This window comes from Gopherus evgoodei, chromosome 1 (assembly GCF_007399415.2).
Source record: "Gopherus evgoodei ecotype Sinaloan lineage chromosome 1, rGopEvg1_v1.p, whole genome shotgun sequence".
Classification (NCBI taxonomy): Eukaryota; Metazoa; Chordata; order Testudines; family Testudinidae; genus Gopherus; species Gopherus evgoodei.
Genome location: NC_044322.1, coordinates 241,131,491 through 241,148,543, shown reverse-complemented (window position 1 = coordinate 241,148,543; position 17,053 = coordinate 241,131,491). Strand labels below are relative to the sequence as shown.

General features: G+C 42.8%; 1 protein-coding gene across 10 annotated transcripts in view; it reads right to left on the bottom strand.

Annotated features, from left to right (window-relative positions):
- LMNTD1 (lamin tail domain containing 1) overlaps positions 1 to 17,053 on the bottom strand; it is a 303,257-nt gene that overhangs the window by 242,625 nt on the left and 43,579 nt on the right. For all 10 annotated transcript variants that reach the window (XM_030541043.1, XM_030541092.1, XM_030541054.1 and 7 more), the window contains one exon: positions 13,364 to 13,549. In XM_030541043.1, coding sequence (XP_030396903.1) covers positions 13,364 to 13,549 — 186 coding nt within the window. The remainder of the gene's footprint in view (positions 1 to 13,363; positions 13,550 to 17,053) is intronic.

The window sequence follows — 17,053 nt, the reverse complement described above, 5'->3', positions numbered from 1 at the left end:
GAGGTTATGGGTCTATTACAGCAGTGGGTGGGTGAAGTTCTGTTGCCTGCAATGTTCAAGAGGTCAGACTAGATCAGGGGTTGGCAACCTTTCAGAAGTGGTGTGCCAAGTCTTCATTTAGTCACTCTAATATAAGATTTCATGTGCCAGTAATACATTTTAACATTTTGAGAAGCTCTTTCTCTATAAGTCTATAAATTATTGTTGTATGTAAAGTAACAAGTTTTTTAAAATGTTTTAAAAGCTTCATTTAAAATCAAATTAAAATGCAGATCTTATCAGCTTAGTGCATTGGTTCTTCAATTGGGATGCACGCACCTCCTGGGGTAGGGCCAGTGCAAGGATATTTTGCGCCCTAGGCGAAACTTCCACCTTGCACTCCCCCACCCCACCCCTTGCACATCAGTTCATTTAGGGGCAAATCCCAAGGAGCCTTTATAGACCCCAGGGTCCAGCCTGCCCAGGGGCTGCTCCTCAGACCAGGTTCCCCCCTCTCTTCCCCCTGAGCCCTCCTGGAGGGTGCACAGCACCCCCCCAACCCAGGTGGCCCCCACCCCAAGTCCACTCACGGGCTTTGCTGGGCTTGGGCCACTGCAGCAGCTCGGCAGGGAGGAGCCACCTTCCGGAGGCACCAGAGACACCAGTGTGTCCTGCTCGCGGCACAAGCGAGCCCCAGCCATGGAGGAGCCAGCGTGGTGCAGGGGGGCAGCAGCCCTGCAAAGGCGGAGGCGGCACCACTAGTGGGGAGCAGCTGCACCCCCCCGCCCCTCCTGCCCAGGCTGTGGCCCGGTGCTCCCCAGGGACTCCTGCAGGCTGCAGTGGATGTATGCAGGTGTCAGCCCCCATGCACCCCCCAGCTGCCCCCTTGCCTGTGGTTACCATATTTAAACATCAAAATGGAGAGGACAGCCCTGCTCTAGCCCTGCCCCCAACCACTCCCTCCCACTTCCCATCCCGATTGCCCCGGTCAGAACCCCAACCGCCCCCCGCTCCTTGTCCCCTGACTGCCCCCTCCTGGGACCCCTGCCCCAACTGCCCCCCAGAACCCCACCCCCTACCTAAGTCTCCCTGCTCCTTGTCCCCTGACTGCCTCCTCCTGGGACCCCTGCCCCCCAGAACCCCACCCCCTACCTAAGCCTCCCTGCTCCTTGTCCCCTGACTGCTCCCTTCTGAGACCTTCCCACCCTAACTGCTCCCCTAGGACTCTATTGCCTACCTGTCCCCTGACTGCCCCAACCCTTATGAACACCCCCGCCCCCAGACAGACTCCCGGGGACTCCCACGCCCATCCAACCACTCCCCACTCCCTGACAGGACCCCCAGAACTCTCGACTCATCCAGTCCTCCCCCTGCTCCCTGACTGTCCCCCAGGACTCCACTTACCAGGCCCATGCCGGTCAGACGCTAGCTCCACGTGGAGTGCTGAGGCAGCAGGAGTGGGGGAGCTGCGGGAGGGGCAGCGGCAGCTCACACTTCCGGGAGCCGCAGAACCCGGGGGAGCATGACTTTCTGGGCTGCAGTCCGATGCCCCACCCCGGGGGTGGTGGTCCTGAAGCGGATGCATGCAGGCTGCTGTCCCCGTGTGCCCCCTGGCTCCCCCGTCGCCACACTCGCGCTCTGCAGCTCCCGAGAGTGTGAGCTGCGGCTGCCGTCCCTCCTGCAGCAGGATCAGGGCCCCGTGCCCCGGCGGCTCACACTCCCAGGAGCCACAGAACCCGAGCGCGGTGAGGGTGAGCCAGGAGGGGCACCTGCCACCGGTCTGGGGTCCCAGCTCTCGGCCCCGCTCAGCTTTTGCCGGCCTGGGGTTCTGTTAACTCAGCTGGCCACATGCTGAGTGGGGCCAGCAGCTGGGAACCCGGCTGGCAGCCACGTGCCAGGCAAAATCGGCTTGCGTGCCAGAGGTGGCATGCATGCCGTAGGTTGCCGACCCCTGGACTAGATGATCATGATGGTCCCTTCTGGTCTTAAAGTCTACGAAGCAGGGTTTTGTTTCAAGGATCTGAACTCCTCCAATCTCTGTGTGCTCATCGCTAATGGCAGGTTGGAGTTTTTCAGCCCAAGGAGTAATACTTAAGAGATGGTCTTCACCAGACCAAAAAGACAAAGAAATAAACAAAGATAAATGATGTCTCTGTTTCCCTCCTTCTTTGTCCAGCTCTCCGTGAAAGTGTCACAAGGAATTCAGTGTTGTGTTGCTTTGGAGATTTTTTTGTCCTGTGAAAGAAAAGTTGCACTAGGGACACTAGATGGTTTAGGGGGTTAATATTATGGGCCTTTTACCTCCAGATTAAAGATAGAAATATAGCTCAACAGTGACTTAAAATCACTATCATCAACAGCTGTTCTATAGTCTATGTGAAATGAGCTATTAGTCTCAGTCCTGTTCCTAGTGAACAGGTGTCCCTATCAAAATTAACCTTTGCAACTGGCAGTGATCAGTGGTTTTGTTGGTAGCCTCAGAGAAGCTAAAGATTAAATACGTGAGATAGAAATGTTCTCTTACCCAGAGAGGTAGCTTCTGGAGGTCAGAGTAGAGCCATATTGGTGGGGAAGTTTTCAATACTCAAGCCTGTGCTGTACGCACAAATTACCTCTGTCAATCCTACACCTTTAACTGGCACTAATTTCACTAATCTAAATCTTCAGATGTGCTAGAGCAGACTTAGCATCACTGAAGGTGGAAGGTAAAGGGGGTTCTAAAGCCACCTTTCTGCTTCCAGCACCAGCCCTGGGATTGGCTGAGCAGCCTTAGGGCTGCTCTAATTCACACAAGCCTGTGATGACCCCATTACATTAGTGAGGATCGTCAGAGCACAGTGTGAGCACGTTCTCCAGGCTCCTCTTGCCCCTGGATTGTTTTGTCTGTAAAGGTCATTGGTTCAGTGTAAGAGAGGAAGCATGTTCTCACAGTTAAATATGGGCTCTGCCATATTTGCCATTTGACTTTGGACAAATCACTGAACCTCTGCATCTCAGTTTCCCTATCTACAAAAATATGCACATTACTACTTAGCTACCTTCAAGGGATGTTGGGAGACTTAATACATTTATGTCTGTGAAGGGTTTGGGAATCCTTGAATGAAAGGTACTAGAGAAATGCCAAATATTCTTCTAATACTCAGACAAGTCTCTCTCTGATTTCAATGGGACTTCGGTTACATAAAGACTGGATGCTCATCCCCATACTGTATGACCCATTACAAATTGACATTTACTGTCTTGCAGTCTTTACATTTACCAAAGTTAATAGTATTTGCGGTATTCTATCAACCTGACTAAAATGTCCCAGATTTGGGACAAAAGAAAGGGCACAAAGCTAAACCTCTGGCCTGATTCTGTTCTCACTTAAACTAGCATGAAGTAGAAGTAACTCCAATGAAATCAATTGAGTTATCTCAGTGTAAAATACTTGCAAGGAAAAGGAGACTAAATTCCCTTTTCTTTCAATAGGTCCAATTAGTAGGGCTAGAAGCAGTATATAGTTTAGAGACTCTTACTACACAAAGTACCCTTACAATCTTCAGAACCCAAAATTAATAATTAATTTTTGGGAGTGAAAAGCTGGGTCAGAGCAGGTCTCTTCTTTACCTTGACTTCTAGCATTATTGGACTTGCACTATCTATATTAAGCCTCCATTTATAAATATTTTAATGTGGGATTAAAAGATGAATAGATGTTATTAAATCGTGAACTGTTAAGAGTCCAACAGGTCAATAGCTTGCATATAACCGTTTATGACACATACTATTCATGTCTGTAACATGCTTATAACAACATCTATTAATCCTTTATAAATGAATCTGAATATAAAGTGTGACCACATTCTTCATAGGTATCAAGTTCTTAGAAATATCCTGCCTTTTCTCTTAAGAGAGACACATTTCGAACATACAATAAATTATAATTCTGCTACTTCAATTTCATATGTTTAACTACTCTGTCAAACATTTGTACTCTACTTGACAGAATTTATTGCTTGCCTTTGTAACTAACTAACTAGCTTATTGATCTTTTCTTAAACTTCTTCCTTCACAGCCATTTGGGTCCCTACATCAAGTGAAACTGTTCTCCTGACTGCTAGTTCAGATTAACAAATGACATAGATGTTTAACAGTGTCAATGCCACCCGCCTTTACTTTCAGATTAGGATATCTGAGGTCAGTGGGGCTGACATGCTTTTGTGGCAGAGTTTTAATTGTTTCTTTGAAAGGTTTTGGCCATCTGTATCTGTGTGATATACCAACACCAAGTCAGCCAGTTTATTTCTGCACCACTAGATCTTCAAACAAGATAGGATTTCTGTGTATTGCCTCTAAACCCAGTTTAAGCACTGCTATGTTCCCACCATTTTTCCTCATGTACATAGAGAACATCCAGTTGACACTCCTCCCTCTTCTTGGCTGCCCTTGACTGACTTACAATTCAATATGTACACATTCTATATTTCAATAGGAATCTGTAGTCGGAATGGATTTTGGTGATATTGGGTCAGATTTCTTTCTGCCTTTCACCAGACCCCACTGTAGTATTAAAAACAGTTGACTATCGCTACAGAAGAGCTACTGTTGACTTAGGCAACTGATTCAATATCCACTGAAGTCAATGGAAAGACCTCCATTGACTGAAATGGGCTTTGGATCAGGGACTTATCTATTACTCCAGAAGGACTGTGTGTTTTCCACAGGAGTGTTACTGGTGCCTCCACAGTGAACTCTGTATCATTTCCCAGAGTTAAATTGTTACCTTTGCCAAACGTTTAATCTTCATAAACACAAATGTATAAATCTAAAGAAACGAACTAAAATATTGCAAAATCTGGAAGTCAAAACCTTGCAGAGTTGCTATTGTGGCTCTCTTGCAGGATGATGTCATAGGTGGGGGGAGTTAGGCTAAAGAGAAAAATTGAGAGACAGAAGGATTTTGTATTATTCAGTGCACAAACTGATACATTCAAGAAAGAATCCTGAAGTTTTTTCCTAAACCTGGCCTACCATTCCACAGGTCAAAATTCAAGGGATCATTACAGAGACAGTACTTTCAAGCCATAAGGGAAGGTGGACATGCCCTGTGTCAGCACATGCTTTGTTTTTTGGTTGTTTGTTTGTTTTTAAACTTTTGAGTTCAAGTGAATTCTAATAATGTAACATTAAATCCTACAAAAATGCCAGAAAAGTTATGAGAAAAAAAATGTTCCAAAACATTTTATTTTCTTAAATGAAGCAAAGCTTATATTATGTATTTTAAAAAAATCTATGTATTCTCTGTAGTTAATCAATGTTTTAGGAAAGCAACCTAGAATCATAAGAACTCTATAAATGTTTAAGTAAGGGTTCTGTTACATTGAGTAAATATTACCTATATTATTTTTACTACAGAGACTAAGTTGGAAGTGTTCTGATCTTACCAGGGAATCTATTGACTTTGGGAGTTAATAGATAATACAATATTAAGTACACATTTGCAGCTTTTCAGGAAGAGGACACCCACTGATCAGAAACAGTATATAAAGAAGAGCTTTTGATGAACTGTGATCATATGCCTCCTCCGGTTTTTCCCAAATGAAGCAATGTGTCGTGGTTCCCGCAGAGACCCAAACCCACTCCCATTAAAGTAAATAAAGGGTGGAATTTTTAAAAGGGCCCAAGGCCCAGATTTTTTAGAGAGTATTTAGGCACCTAATCCCAATTGATTGCTATGGAAGTTAGGTGCCTGAATACCTTTCAAAATCAGGGCCTAAATGACTTAAGAGCACAGCCCTATTGACTGTCAGTCACTGAGGAACTTCAGAAAATCCCATTGAAAATTCCACTTGATTTCAATGGGACCAGGAATAAGTCCAGGGCTCATTTTTTAGTTAAAAAATTGTCTTAAATATTCCACTTAGAATTCTACATAGCTGAAAAAGTCAAAAGTAGAATAAAACTCTGGTTCACACCTTACATTAAAGGTACATTTCTTAGTAGTTTATTAAGGGTTAAATAATTAATAGACATTAGAAGCATGTTGCAGGCGCAGGTAACGCTTATAACCATCTATAATGCATACACAAGCAGGTGTTATAGGGAGTTATAAGCAACTTACTGACCTGTTGGACTTTATAACCACATATAACAATTGATTAGCCATTTATTAAAACATGATGTATTAATTCTTTATACACTATTTATAAATGAATACTTAATATAAAGTGTGACCAAGTTCATTTTTAAATTTACCAAGCCCACAAACTAAAACATCGCAACAAAAATTGCTGATATTCACATTATAGGGATTCTACAGATTTGTTAGCACTGTATACACCTTTCAAGAGCCTCTCATCCAAACAGTGTTACTCTGTACCCTGCCAGATCTGAACATTAAATCAGACCCTGTGTTATAACCTTATTCCCAGATTCTGGACCTTAGCGTCCAAAATATGGGGGTTAGCATGAAAACCTCCAAGCTTAGTTACCAGCTTGGACCTGGTACTGCTGCCACCACCCAAAAAATTAGAGTGTTTTGGGGCACTCTGGTCCCACTGAAAAACCTTCCCTGGGGACCCAAGACCCAAATCCCTTGAGTCTCACAACAAAGGGAAATAATCCTTTTTCCCTTCCCCCCTCCAGATGCTCCTGGAGAGATACCCAGACACAAGCTCTGTGAAACTACGCAGAGTGATTCCCCCTCTCCGTTCCCAATCCTGGAACAAAAGCACTTTCCTCTTCACCCAGAGGAAATGCCAAATCAGGCTAGCAATCCAACACACAGCTCTCCCCTTGATTTCTTCCTCCCACCAATTCCCTGGTGAGTACAGACTTAATTTCCCTGAAGTAAAGAAAACTCCAACAGGTCTTAAAAGAAAACTTTATATAAAAAAGAAAGAAAAAATACAAATGTTCTCTCTGTATTAAGATGATACAACACAGGGTCAATTGATTAAAAGAATATTGAATAAACAGCCTTATTCAAAAAGAATACAAATCAAAGCACTTCAGCACTTATATTCATGCAAATACCAAAGAAAAGAAACCATAGAACTTACTATCTGATCTCTTTGTCCTTACACTTAGAAACAGAAGACTAGAAAATAGAACTACTTCTCCAAAGCTCAGAGAAGCAGGCAGGCCGACAAAAGACTCAGACACCCACTTCCCTCCACCCAAAGTTGAAAAAATCCGGTTTCCTGATTGGTTTTCTGGTCAGGTGTTTCAGGTGAAAGAGACATTAACCCTTAGCTATCTGTTTATGACACCCTGTAACCAGATCTAGTAATTAAGGTCACTGCAGTACTCAGGCTGAAACTGATTGAATCGAAAGGGTTATGATCATAGCCAGTGAAAAGAGCTAACTCAGTGAAAGCTTTGATCAGGCCCACAAATCAAGAACTGATAGCACTGAAACTATTATTTGGTGACATGTAGCAAAGGGAGATTCCAATCTACTCCCTCACATTCATATTCTATTAGACCATAGTTCAAATCAAAGGAATTCAGCTGTGAAAAAATTCTACTGCATCACACATTTGAAGCATGTTATTGGCTAACATATATGGCAATTACAGAAGAGCATTATACTCTGCTTAATTTAACATTCACTATCTGCTTCTACAACTACTCTGCAAAATAAGTGTGTGGGGGTGGGGAGATTTTCTTGTGGGTTCTAGAGTCTCCCTGACCCCTCACTCCCACTACACTAGACATGGGCCAAGCTCTAAAAGTTAAAAGTTCCATATGGACAACCACCACAAAACATCCACAATCATTTAAAGTAACTGAACCTCCTGTGGCCACAGTTTAGAGATAAAATTTTAGGAGCATCCAAGGAGATTTCCAGTACTTACTGCTTCTGACTGGGCTAGAAATATTGTCCAACAACCTCTCTAGATAGTATTTCAGCACGTTCATTTTTGATCCTGGCTGGAATTACAAAGTAAAGATGTCCACAAAAAAGAAAGGGAAAATATTTCTGACTCTTTAGAACCTTAATAGTTTGTTTCAGATCCAGTATGAGTTTTGAGAGAAGGTTTGTGACAATTTATTGCATTTTTTTATACTGAAAGCTCTTCCCTATTTCTTATCCATAAATCTCCAGTGCTAACGGCCAGACTTAAAATCCAAGCCTCAGCACCTCAAAAATCGGGAAGTTTGGATCTGAACTTTACATCTTAAACTCAGTTCTAAGCTTTGATCCTGCAATGAGCAGATCACTTCAGCAGCATGGAGCCCCAGTGACTTCAGTGGGGTACCATGTGTACACAGGGGTTTTCCTGTGCAGGATCAGGAGCCTAGTCTGATATTCACATTGAAAGACATGTGATACTTTTGTTTGTGCTATAATAGAAAAGTATTCAGGAGTTCAGGCACTATTTTACATGCACCTACTATTATAATCTGGGTATCTGATATTCTGATTCAGGATTTTCTTATTCTAATCAATGGAATTTGAAACAAAATGGAGACTGTTAGCTTTAAAAGGAATTGCTTGTTTGTTAACACAATTGCTGCTCTGCTAATCTGCTGTTAATGGCAAGGAATAAGGAAGCCGATAATGAAATGAAAGAATGAATAAGAATAATAGCATACCATGGTTCTTAGAAATTCTATATTTTGGAAAAGCAAGACCTATTTTGTTTTTTTATTAACAAAATAAGCTGCGTATCACTCATTAATTTCTAGAAGAATTTGTGGATTTCTGAGAAGCATTCCTCTTCTGACAGGGCATATTCCTGGTCCCTCAGATAGGTGGCCTAGCCAACTGGATACATTATTCTGATTACAACTTTGACCCTATCCTGATCATGCCTTGTTTTGCTAGCTTTAGATGAATGTATTTTTGTTTCAGATTTTAGTAAATAGGCTATTCAGCAAGGATAATTTACAATTTGCTGTTCTCAAAACAAAATTAGCCTTGGGGAAAAAAGCACAAATAATGAGCTTTACTTTAGTGTCAGTGCATTGTCCAGATTACCCCCACCCCCACCCCCGGAATCTACCGTACAACAGGGGCTCAGACAAAGGTAAGAGGATTTCAGTTCTGATGAGAATGAATTTGATTACACTGACAATACAAGAAAGAAGAAAACATCTTTACTGTTCATCTACTTGCATGCTCTGTCCTTTCAATTCATAGTCAGTGGTAACATTGCATTACTCAAAATAAACATTTTGCATGCAAAGTGAGCAATGGGAAAGATCATAATAGACAATAGGGAATGTCAAGGGGTGAGAAAATGAGCCCTTTGGAATGCTACCAAAGGTTAAAACAGTTTGGAAAAACATTAGAGAAAGTGTGCACTACAGAGAATGTGAGAAAGATTCCCACACCTGAGCCATTCTTTTTAGGTGACAAACCTCAGAAACTGTCCCAGACTAAGTTATCAACAGCAGTGGTTTTGGAACAAATTGATAAATTCAACAGTAATAAGACACCAGGACCAGATGGTATTCACCCAAGAGTTCTGAAGGAACTCAAATATGAAACTGCAGAACTACTGGGGTACGTAAAGGATAGGTTATGTAACCCCTTTGGGGTTTAGAGAGCATAGCCCCTTTAAATCTTTTTTCTAGGGAGGTTGGAGCAGTGAGAAAAAGGAGGGAAACTCGGGGGTGTGGCTCTGGAGAGAGAAGGGCTGCAGCCCACAGGCCCTAACAATGTGAAGCAGCAGAGAACCTGCCTGAAGCCAGGGAAGGCCAGGGCAGCTGATCAGAGACACCCCAGGACAGGAGCCAGAAGGAGCACTGTGCCAGGGAGGAATCGCCCAAGAAGGACAGGCCGGAGCTGGACCCGATATCACGGCTGCCCAGAGCAGCATGGGGCTGTGAGTACTGGGGCCTGTGACTCTGCATTGGGAACAAGGAGGGAGGTTGCTGGCTAGTTAAGTGGGGAGGTGGTCACTCTATGTGGCTTTGCAGAGAGCGGCAGAAGAGGGCACCAGAGGAGTTTGTTGGGGGAAAGTTCACTGATGCCAAAGGTGACCAGGAGCACCCAAGACTCACCACTGGACTGGAACTTTGCCCAGGACTCCTGAACTCTGTGTGCAGACACACTGCTCGGTGTCTGCCTGTCAAGGTTTTTTCCCCACTTTGAACTTTAGAGTACAAGAAGTGGGGACCTGCATGAGCACTTCTAAGCTTAATTGCTAGCTTAGGTCTGGTATGCTGCCATCAGCCAGAATTTAGTGTCTGGCACACTTTCTGTTCCCCCAAAACCTTCCCTGGGGAACCCAGACCCAAACCCCTTAGGTCTTAAAACAAGGATAAATTAACCATCCCCCTCCTTTTCCCCCCAGACTTTCCCCTCCCTGGGTTGCGTTGAGAGGCTTCACACAGATCCAAACTCCTCGGATCTTAAAACAAAGAGGAATTAACCATCCCCCCTCCTTTCCCTCCCCCCCACCAATCCCTGGTGAGTTCAGACCCAATCCCTTGGATCTTAAAACAAGGAAAAATCAATCAGGTTCTTAAAAAGAAAGCTTTTAATTAAAGAAAGAAAAGGTAAAAATTATCTCTGTAAAATCAGGATGGAAAATGCTTTACAGGGTACTCAGATTCATATAGAGCAGAGGGGACCCCCCCCCCGCCTTAGATTCAAAGTTACAGCAAACAGAGGTAAAAATCCTTCCAGCAAAAGAAACCTTTACAATTTGAGAAAACAAACATAAGACTAATCCGCCTTGCCTGACTATTACTTACAATTTTGAAACATGAAAGACTGATTCAGAAAGATTGGGAGAGCCTGGAATGATGTCCTGTCCCTCTCAGTCCCGAGAATGAACAATGAACAAAAAAAAAAATAGCACAAACAAAGACTTCCCTCCACCAAGATTTGAAAGTATCTTGTCCCCCTATTGGTTCTCTGGTCAGGTGTCAACAAGGTTTCCTGAGCTTCTTAACCCTTTACAGGTAAAAGAGACATTAACCCTTAACCATCTGTTTATGACACTGCCTTTCCAGACTGTGCTACCACTGGGCCTGTGGGGCCTTGGTTTGGATGCAACCCTGTTTTACTGCTTCCCCTATATTTCCCCTTGTTGTTTTACTCCTCTCATCCCTCTGTAAATAAATATTTCCCTTTCTTATATCCATTGTACTTTTCCTGTGGATGTTCACTCTGGGGGGTTTGAAACAGGTGCCCCTGGGGTGGAAGGGATTTTTCCTGCTGCCTTCCTGCGCGCACTCTCTCTCAGCCAGATCTGCCTGTAGAGCAGACTCCATCTTGGCTACAAGGGCACTAAAGTTACATTTAAATCAGCCTTTGTACCAGCTGACTGGAGGGTAACTAATGTAATGCCTCTTTTTAAAAATGGCTCCAGAGGCAGTCCTGGCAATTGCAGGCCTGTAAACCTAACTTTAGTATAGTTTCAATCAGTTTACCTGGTACTAAAGAACAGAATTATCAGGCACATAGATGAACATGATGTGTTGGGGAAGAGTCAACATGGCTTTTGTAAAGGGAAATCATGCCTCACCAATCTATTAGAATTCTTTGAGGGTGTCGACAAGCATGTGGATTAGGGTAGTGGTTCTCAACCAGGGGTACGCATACCCCTGGGGGTATGCAGAGGTCTTCCAGGAGGTATCAACTCATCTAGATATTTGCCTATTTTTACCACAGGCTCCATAAAAAACACTAGTGAAGTCAGTACAAACTAAAATTTCATACGACTTGTTTATACTGCTCTATGTACTATACACTGAAATGCAAGTACAATATTTATATTATAATTGATTTATTTTATAATTATATGGTAAAAATGAGAAAGCAAGCAATTTTTCAGTTCCAATGTGGTGTGACCCTTTTGTATTTTTATGTCTAATTTTGCAAGCAAAGTGGTTTTAAGTGAGGTGAAACCTGAGGTACTCAAGACAAATCCAACTCCTGAAAGGGGTACAGGAATCTGGAAAGGTTGAGAGCCACTGGACTAGGGTGATCTAGTAGATATAGTGTACTTGGATTTTCAGAAAGCCTTTAATAAGATCCCACACCAAAGGCTCTTAAACAAAGTCATGGGATAAGAGAGAAAAGTCCTCTCATGGATCAGTAACTGGTTCAAAGGGTAGAAATAAAGAGTCAGTTTTCACAGGGGAGAGAGGTAAATAGCAGGGTCCTCCAAGGATCACTGCTGGAACCAGTGCTATTCAACATATTCATAAACAATCTGGAAAGAGGGGTAAACAGCAAGGAGGCAAAGTTTGCAGATTATACAAAATTTCTCAAGATAGTTAAATTCAAAGCTGACTGCAAAGAGTTACAAAGGGATCTCACTAAACTGGGTGACTGGGCAACAAACTGGCAGATTAAATTCAGTGTTAATAATTGCAGAGTAATGCACAATGGAAAACATAATTCCAACTATACATACAAAATGATGAGGTCTAAATTAGCTGTTACAACTCAAAAAAGATCTTAGCTTCATGATTAATTTTCTGAAAACACCTGCTCAGTGTGCAGTGGCAGCCAAAAAAGCTAACGGTGTTAGGAACCATTAGGAAAGGGATAGATAATAAAATGGAAAATATCATAATGCCACTATAAACCCATGGTACACTCACACCTTGGCTCTCATCCACTGTGATAAGGGCTGTGAGCGTAGGTGGCAAAGGCAAAGAAAAAAGGGAGTGTGGCTGGAATTTTCTTATACTTTAGCAATCCCTGGCTACCAAAATGGCCTGTTGGTGCTTTTTGTTGCTGGTGCAATTTAGAGCAGCATTCAGGCGTCTCAATAGTGTACTTAAATAAAGTGTCAGCTATCAGGGAGTGATGCCATGTGCCAAATGGCTGGTCTTGAGGATCTGACCTCAAATATACAATTTGAGGTGCAAAGGACATTTTCTTTTGTCAAAGAAAAGTCAAAATGAATGTTTTTCCAAATTGGCCCTGGAAAACAGCTTAGAAACTTTGGAGGAGATATTCAAAAGCACAAATAGGAGCTAGGCACCCAGTCAGACACCTAACTGCCTTTTGTCTTTAGCTAAGGAGTCATTACCACAATTCCATTATGCATACTGTAAGGGGAAATCCTCCTGGCCTCACTGAAGTTGAAGGGAGTTTTGCTATTGGTTTCAATGGGGCCAGGATTTCACCCTTTACATTTTCTTCACAAGTAAAAATAATTCACCCTGGCCCAATTCATTTCCTCTGGCACTGTATTGTTATGTTTGTTTAAGCAGAATGCTCATTAGTTTTGTCTGTTCTCTTTTTTAAGGCTATGTTATTAAACTCTTTTCAGATAGGGGAAAAGTCTAACTTTTTGAATAAGCTGTAACTGTAGCTAGTAACCTGCAGGGAGAAAAGCCCCCTTCTGAACCTTGCAAATACTGTATATTAATTCTTGTAAAATAGACAAATGGCAGAGGGAACACATGTTCTATATTATAGGCTTACATTTTGATGGCAGGCTGTTACAGTTTCCTCTTGGATTTGTTTTACCTCCACTTCACTGGTTTCTCGAATCTTCTGAACTTTTGCCATTGAATCTGAGTCCCCATTGCTCAATTCCTGGAGTTTTCCTTCTAGTTGGAGTATGAGAACTTCTGACCATGCAAGCCTCTCTCTCATCTCTTTGGATCCCTATCGTTGTTTTAGAAGAAGAATGAATTAGATTCTCTCAGGGTACAGATCACAAAAATTAGACTTAAAAAACCATAAGAGCATTTCTTGACAGTGAAAAAGAAATCATTTGTGTCCTTAAAACACACAAGATATTGAAAACAAGCCAGTAAACGAATTTTGATAATACTGCTAGTTAATTGCCAAGTACTTTTAAGGGAGTAACTTATAACAAACTTCTTTTCCCTGTTAGATTCCATGACGAATTGTTAAAAAAGCCAGAGCAGAAAAACGCATGTTTCCTTGGACTTCTCTGTTTCACTTGTGCCAATTTCAGAGAACAGAAAAAAACCTAAACTTTTCAACCACAACCAATTTTACAGTTCCCAAGGAGGAAATACATACATATGTCACTTTATTTTTTTTTTATACAGATATATCTTACCTTTTGGGTAAGTAGCTGTAAAAGTCAATGATACTCTTTTACCAGCACTAATGTAAAGCACAGTCACGAACATCTAATTAAAATGCTTATTTCTTCTTATATCCACATCTTTCACTTCCTGTCCTAGAGTCATTATATTGAATCTCTTTTCAGAAGCAGTGATGGTTTCCACAACACACATGCCAGTCTGCATTAGTCTTATTAAACTTGATGCTTTGGGAAAATAATGGAGGGATGATATCACATATCACACCATCAGCTTAATCTGCACTGTTCATAGTGCTGCAAATTATAGCACAGCTCACAGTCTCATTTCCACAGTCCATTTTGTTAATAAGTGAGAAAAAAAAAAGGCAGCAACACCAGAGAGGAAGTCTGGGGTCTGAGCTACCCCCAAAAATAAAAATAGACTAGGTCAGGGGTCCTGAAATAACTTGTGGATGTCATTTTTTACAATATCATTTTTGTTTGTGCAATGACAAAGTGGTAATACTCTAAGAATTAATACCCTTTAATATCAAGCTTCTGCTGTTACTGCTTTATTTGAAAACACACCCTACGCAACACTTATTAGCCCAAGATGCAGCAGCGGTCAGATTCTATTCCACTAAAAAGAGGTTTTATCCTTTATTCCTGTACATATCAGACATATCTGACATGAATATTACATACAGTATGGTTGGGTTGAAGGAATTATTGCTCTATCATCCTCAAAGAGATTAAACTGAATTGTAGGTAATAACTTATGCTTCAAATGGAATCACACTCCAGAGCAATGATAAGAACTAGCAGAGTCTCAAAGAGCTTAAGTACTCTGCATGCACAGAGTCAGCGGCTAATCCCAGTTGCATGGAAAAGGGTAGGTTGGAGGCCAGTGTGAAAAGGAGGGCAAATATTGGTTCTAAGTCCATGACTGATGAGATTCACAAAGTTCTTGCAGTGCACGTGTGTTGCTGGATGGTTAGATCAAACACTTCTGTTTTTGACAATGTGTTCATCTCATCAAGAGTTCCTTTACGAGAAAAAAGCAGGAGCAAGGAATGAGAGGACAAACAAGCAAATCTAGAAGTGACCTTAGCTAATACTTCAGATGGACCTGAACTGTGACATTTGAATCTGCATCCAAAAACTTCCCCCCAAAGTTCATATGTAAGCTTTTGGGCTGTCCCATTATAAAGATAGAGTCTAGCTGGGAAATTTGGATTCAGATCTGACTCCTATCATCCCCCTCTCACACATACACGTATGCATTCAGTATGGGGTGTTTGGATTCAGAGTTTTGGTTCAGTGCCATTCATCCAGAAATAATCAGACTCAGAGAAGTTTAGCAAAATCAACAAAGATTTTCCTTTTAAATCCTGAACCAATGTTCTTACTTTCTTAAGTTTCTTCCCCACCCAATCCTTCCCCCTACATGTTAATTCACCTTGTTGCATGCTTGCAAATGAAAAGAAAAGAAAAATCATCATTCAGTAGTCACAGCATCAACTCACCAGGGGAAACAGCAAAGGCATGGGAACTAGGGAAGGAAATGTTTATTGGAACAGCCAAGAAAACTAACTAATCAGAAGGCAGAGAAAATAAGCAAATCCAAAAACACATGGTTTGAAAGCCAACTGCAAACTGGCCAAAACTGTCAACCTGTAGCAGGTGCCAAGGCCTCCTCTGGCAACCAGCCAGCTAGGCAGAAAAGAGTTGCTTTTTTGTTCCTTTCCATTCTTTAAGGAGTTGTACCACACTGTATATAGAAAGGCTACCACTCTAAGGCCTGGTCTACACTATGCGTTTATACCGAATTTAGCAGCGTTAAACCGATTTAACCCTGCACCCGTCCACACAGCGAAGTCCTTTATATCGATATAAAGGGCTCTTAAAACCGATTTCTGTACTCCTCCCCGACGAGGGGAGTAGCGCTGAAATCGGTATTGCCATGTCGGATTAGAGTTAGTGTGGCCGCAATTCGACGGTACTGGCCTCCGGGAGCTATCCCACAGTGCACCATTGTGACTGCTCTGGAAAGCCATCTGAACTCAGAAGCACTGGCCAGGTAGACAGGAAAAACCCCGCAAACTTTTGAATTTCATGTCCTGTTTGGCCAGCGTGGAGAGCTCACCAGCACAGGTGACCACGCAGAGCTCATCAGCACAGGTAACGATGCAGTCTCCTGAGAATCGAAAAAGAGCCCCAGCATGGACCGCACAGGAGGTACTGGATCTGATCGCTGTATGGGGAGAGGATTCAGTGCTAACAGGACTCCGTTCCAAAAGACTAAATGAAAAAAACATTTGAAAAAATTTCCAAGGCCATGATGCAGAGAGGCCACACCAGGGACTCAGTACAGTGCCGTGTGAAAGTTAAGGAGCTCAGACAAGCCTACCAGAAAACCAAAGAAGCAAACGGAAGGTCCAGGGCAGGGCCGAAAACATGCTGCTTCTATGCTGAGCTGCATGCAATTCCAGAGGGGTCCGCCACCACTACATGACCCTTGTCCGTGGATTCTGAGGTGGGGGTGGTAATCTCAGCCATGGCTGAGGATTCTGCGGATGGGGAAGATGAGGAGGCGGAAGAGGAGGATGAGCTTGCAGAGAGCACACAGCACTCCATTCTCCCCAACAGCCAGGAGTTTTTTCTTACCCTGACGGAATTACCCTCCCAAGCCGCTATCCCACACAATGAAGCTATGGAAGGGACCTCTGGTGAGTGTACCTTTGTAAATATAAAACATGGTTTAAAAGCAAGCATTTTTTAATGATTAATTTGCTCTGAGGACTTGGGATGCATTTGCGGCCAGTACAGGTACTGGAAAAGTCTGTTAACAAGTCTGGGGATGGAGCGGAAATCCTCCTGGGACATCTCCATGAAGCTCTCCTGGAGGTACTCCAAAAAGCCTTTGCAGAAGGTTTCTGGGCAGGGCAGCCTTATTCCGTCCTCCATGGTAGGACACTTGACCATGCCATGCATGTAACAAGTAATCTGGCATCATTGCATGACAAAGCCTAGCTGCGTATGGTCCCGGTGTTTACTGGCATTCAAGCAACATCCATTCTTTATCTCGCTGTGTTATCCTCAGGAGAGTGATA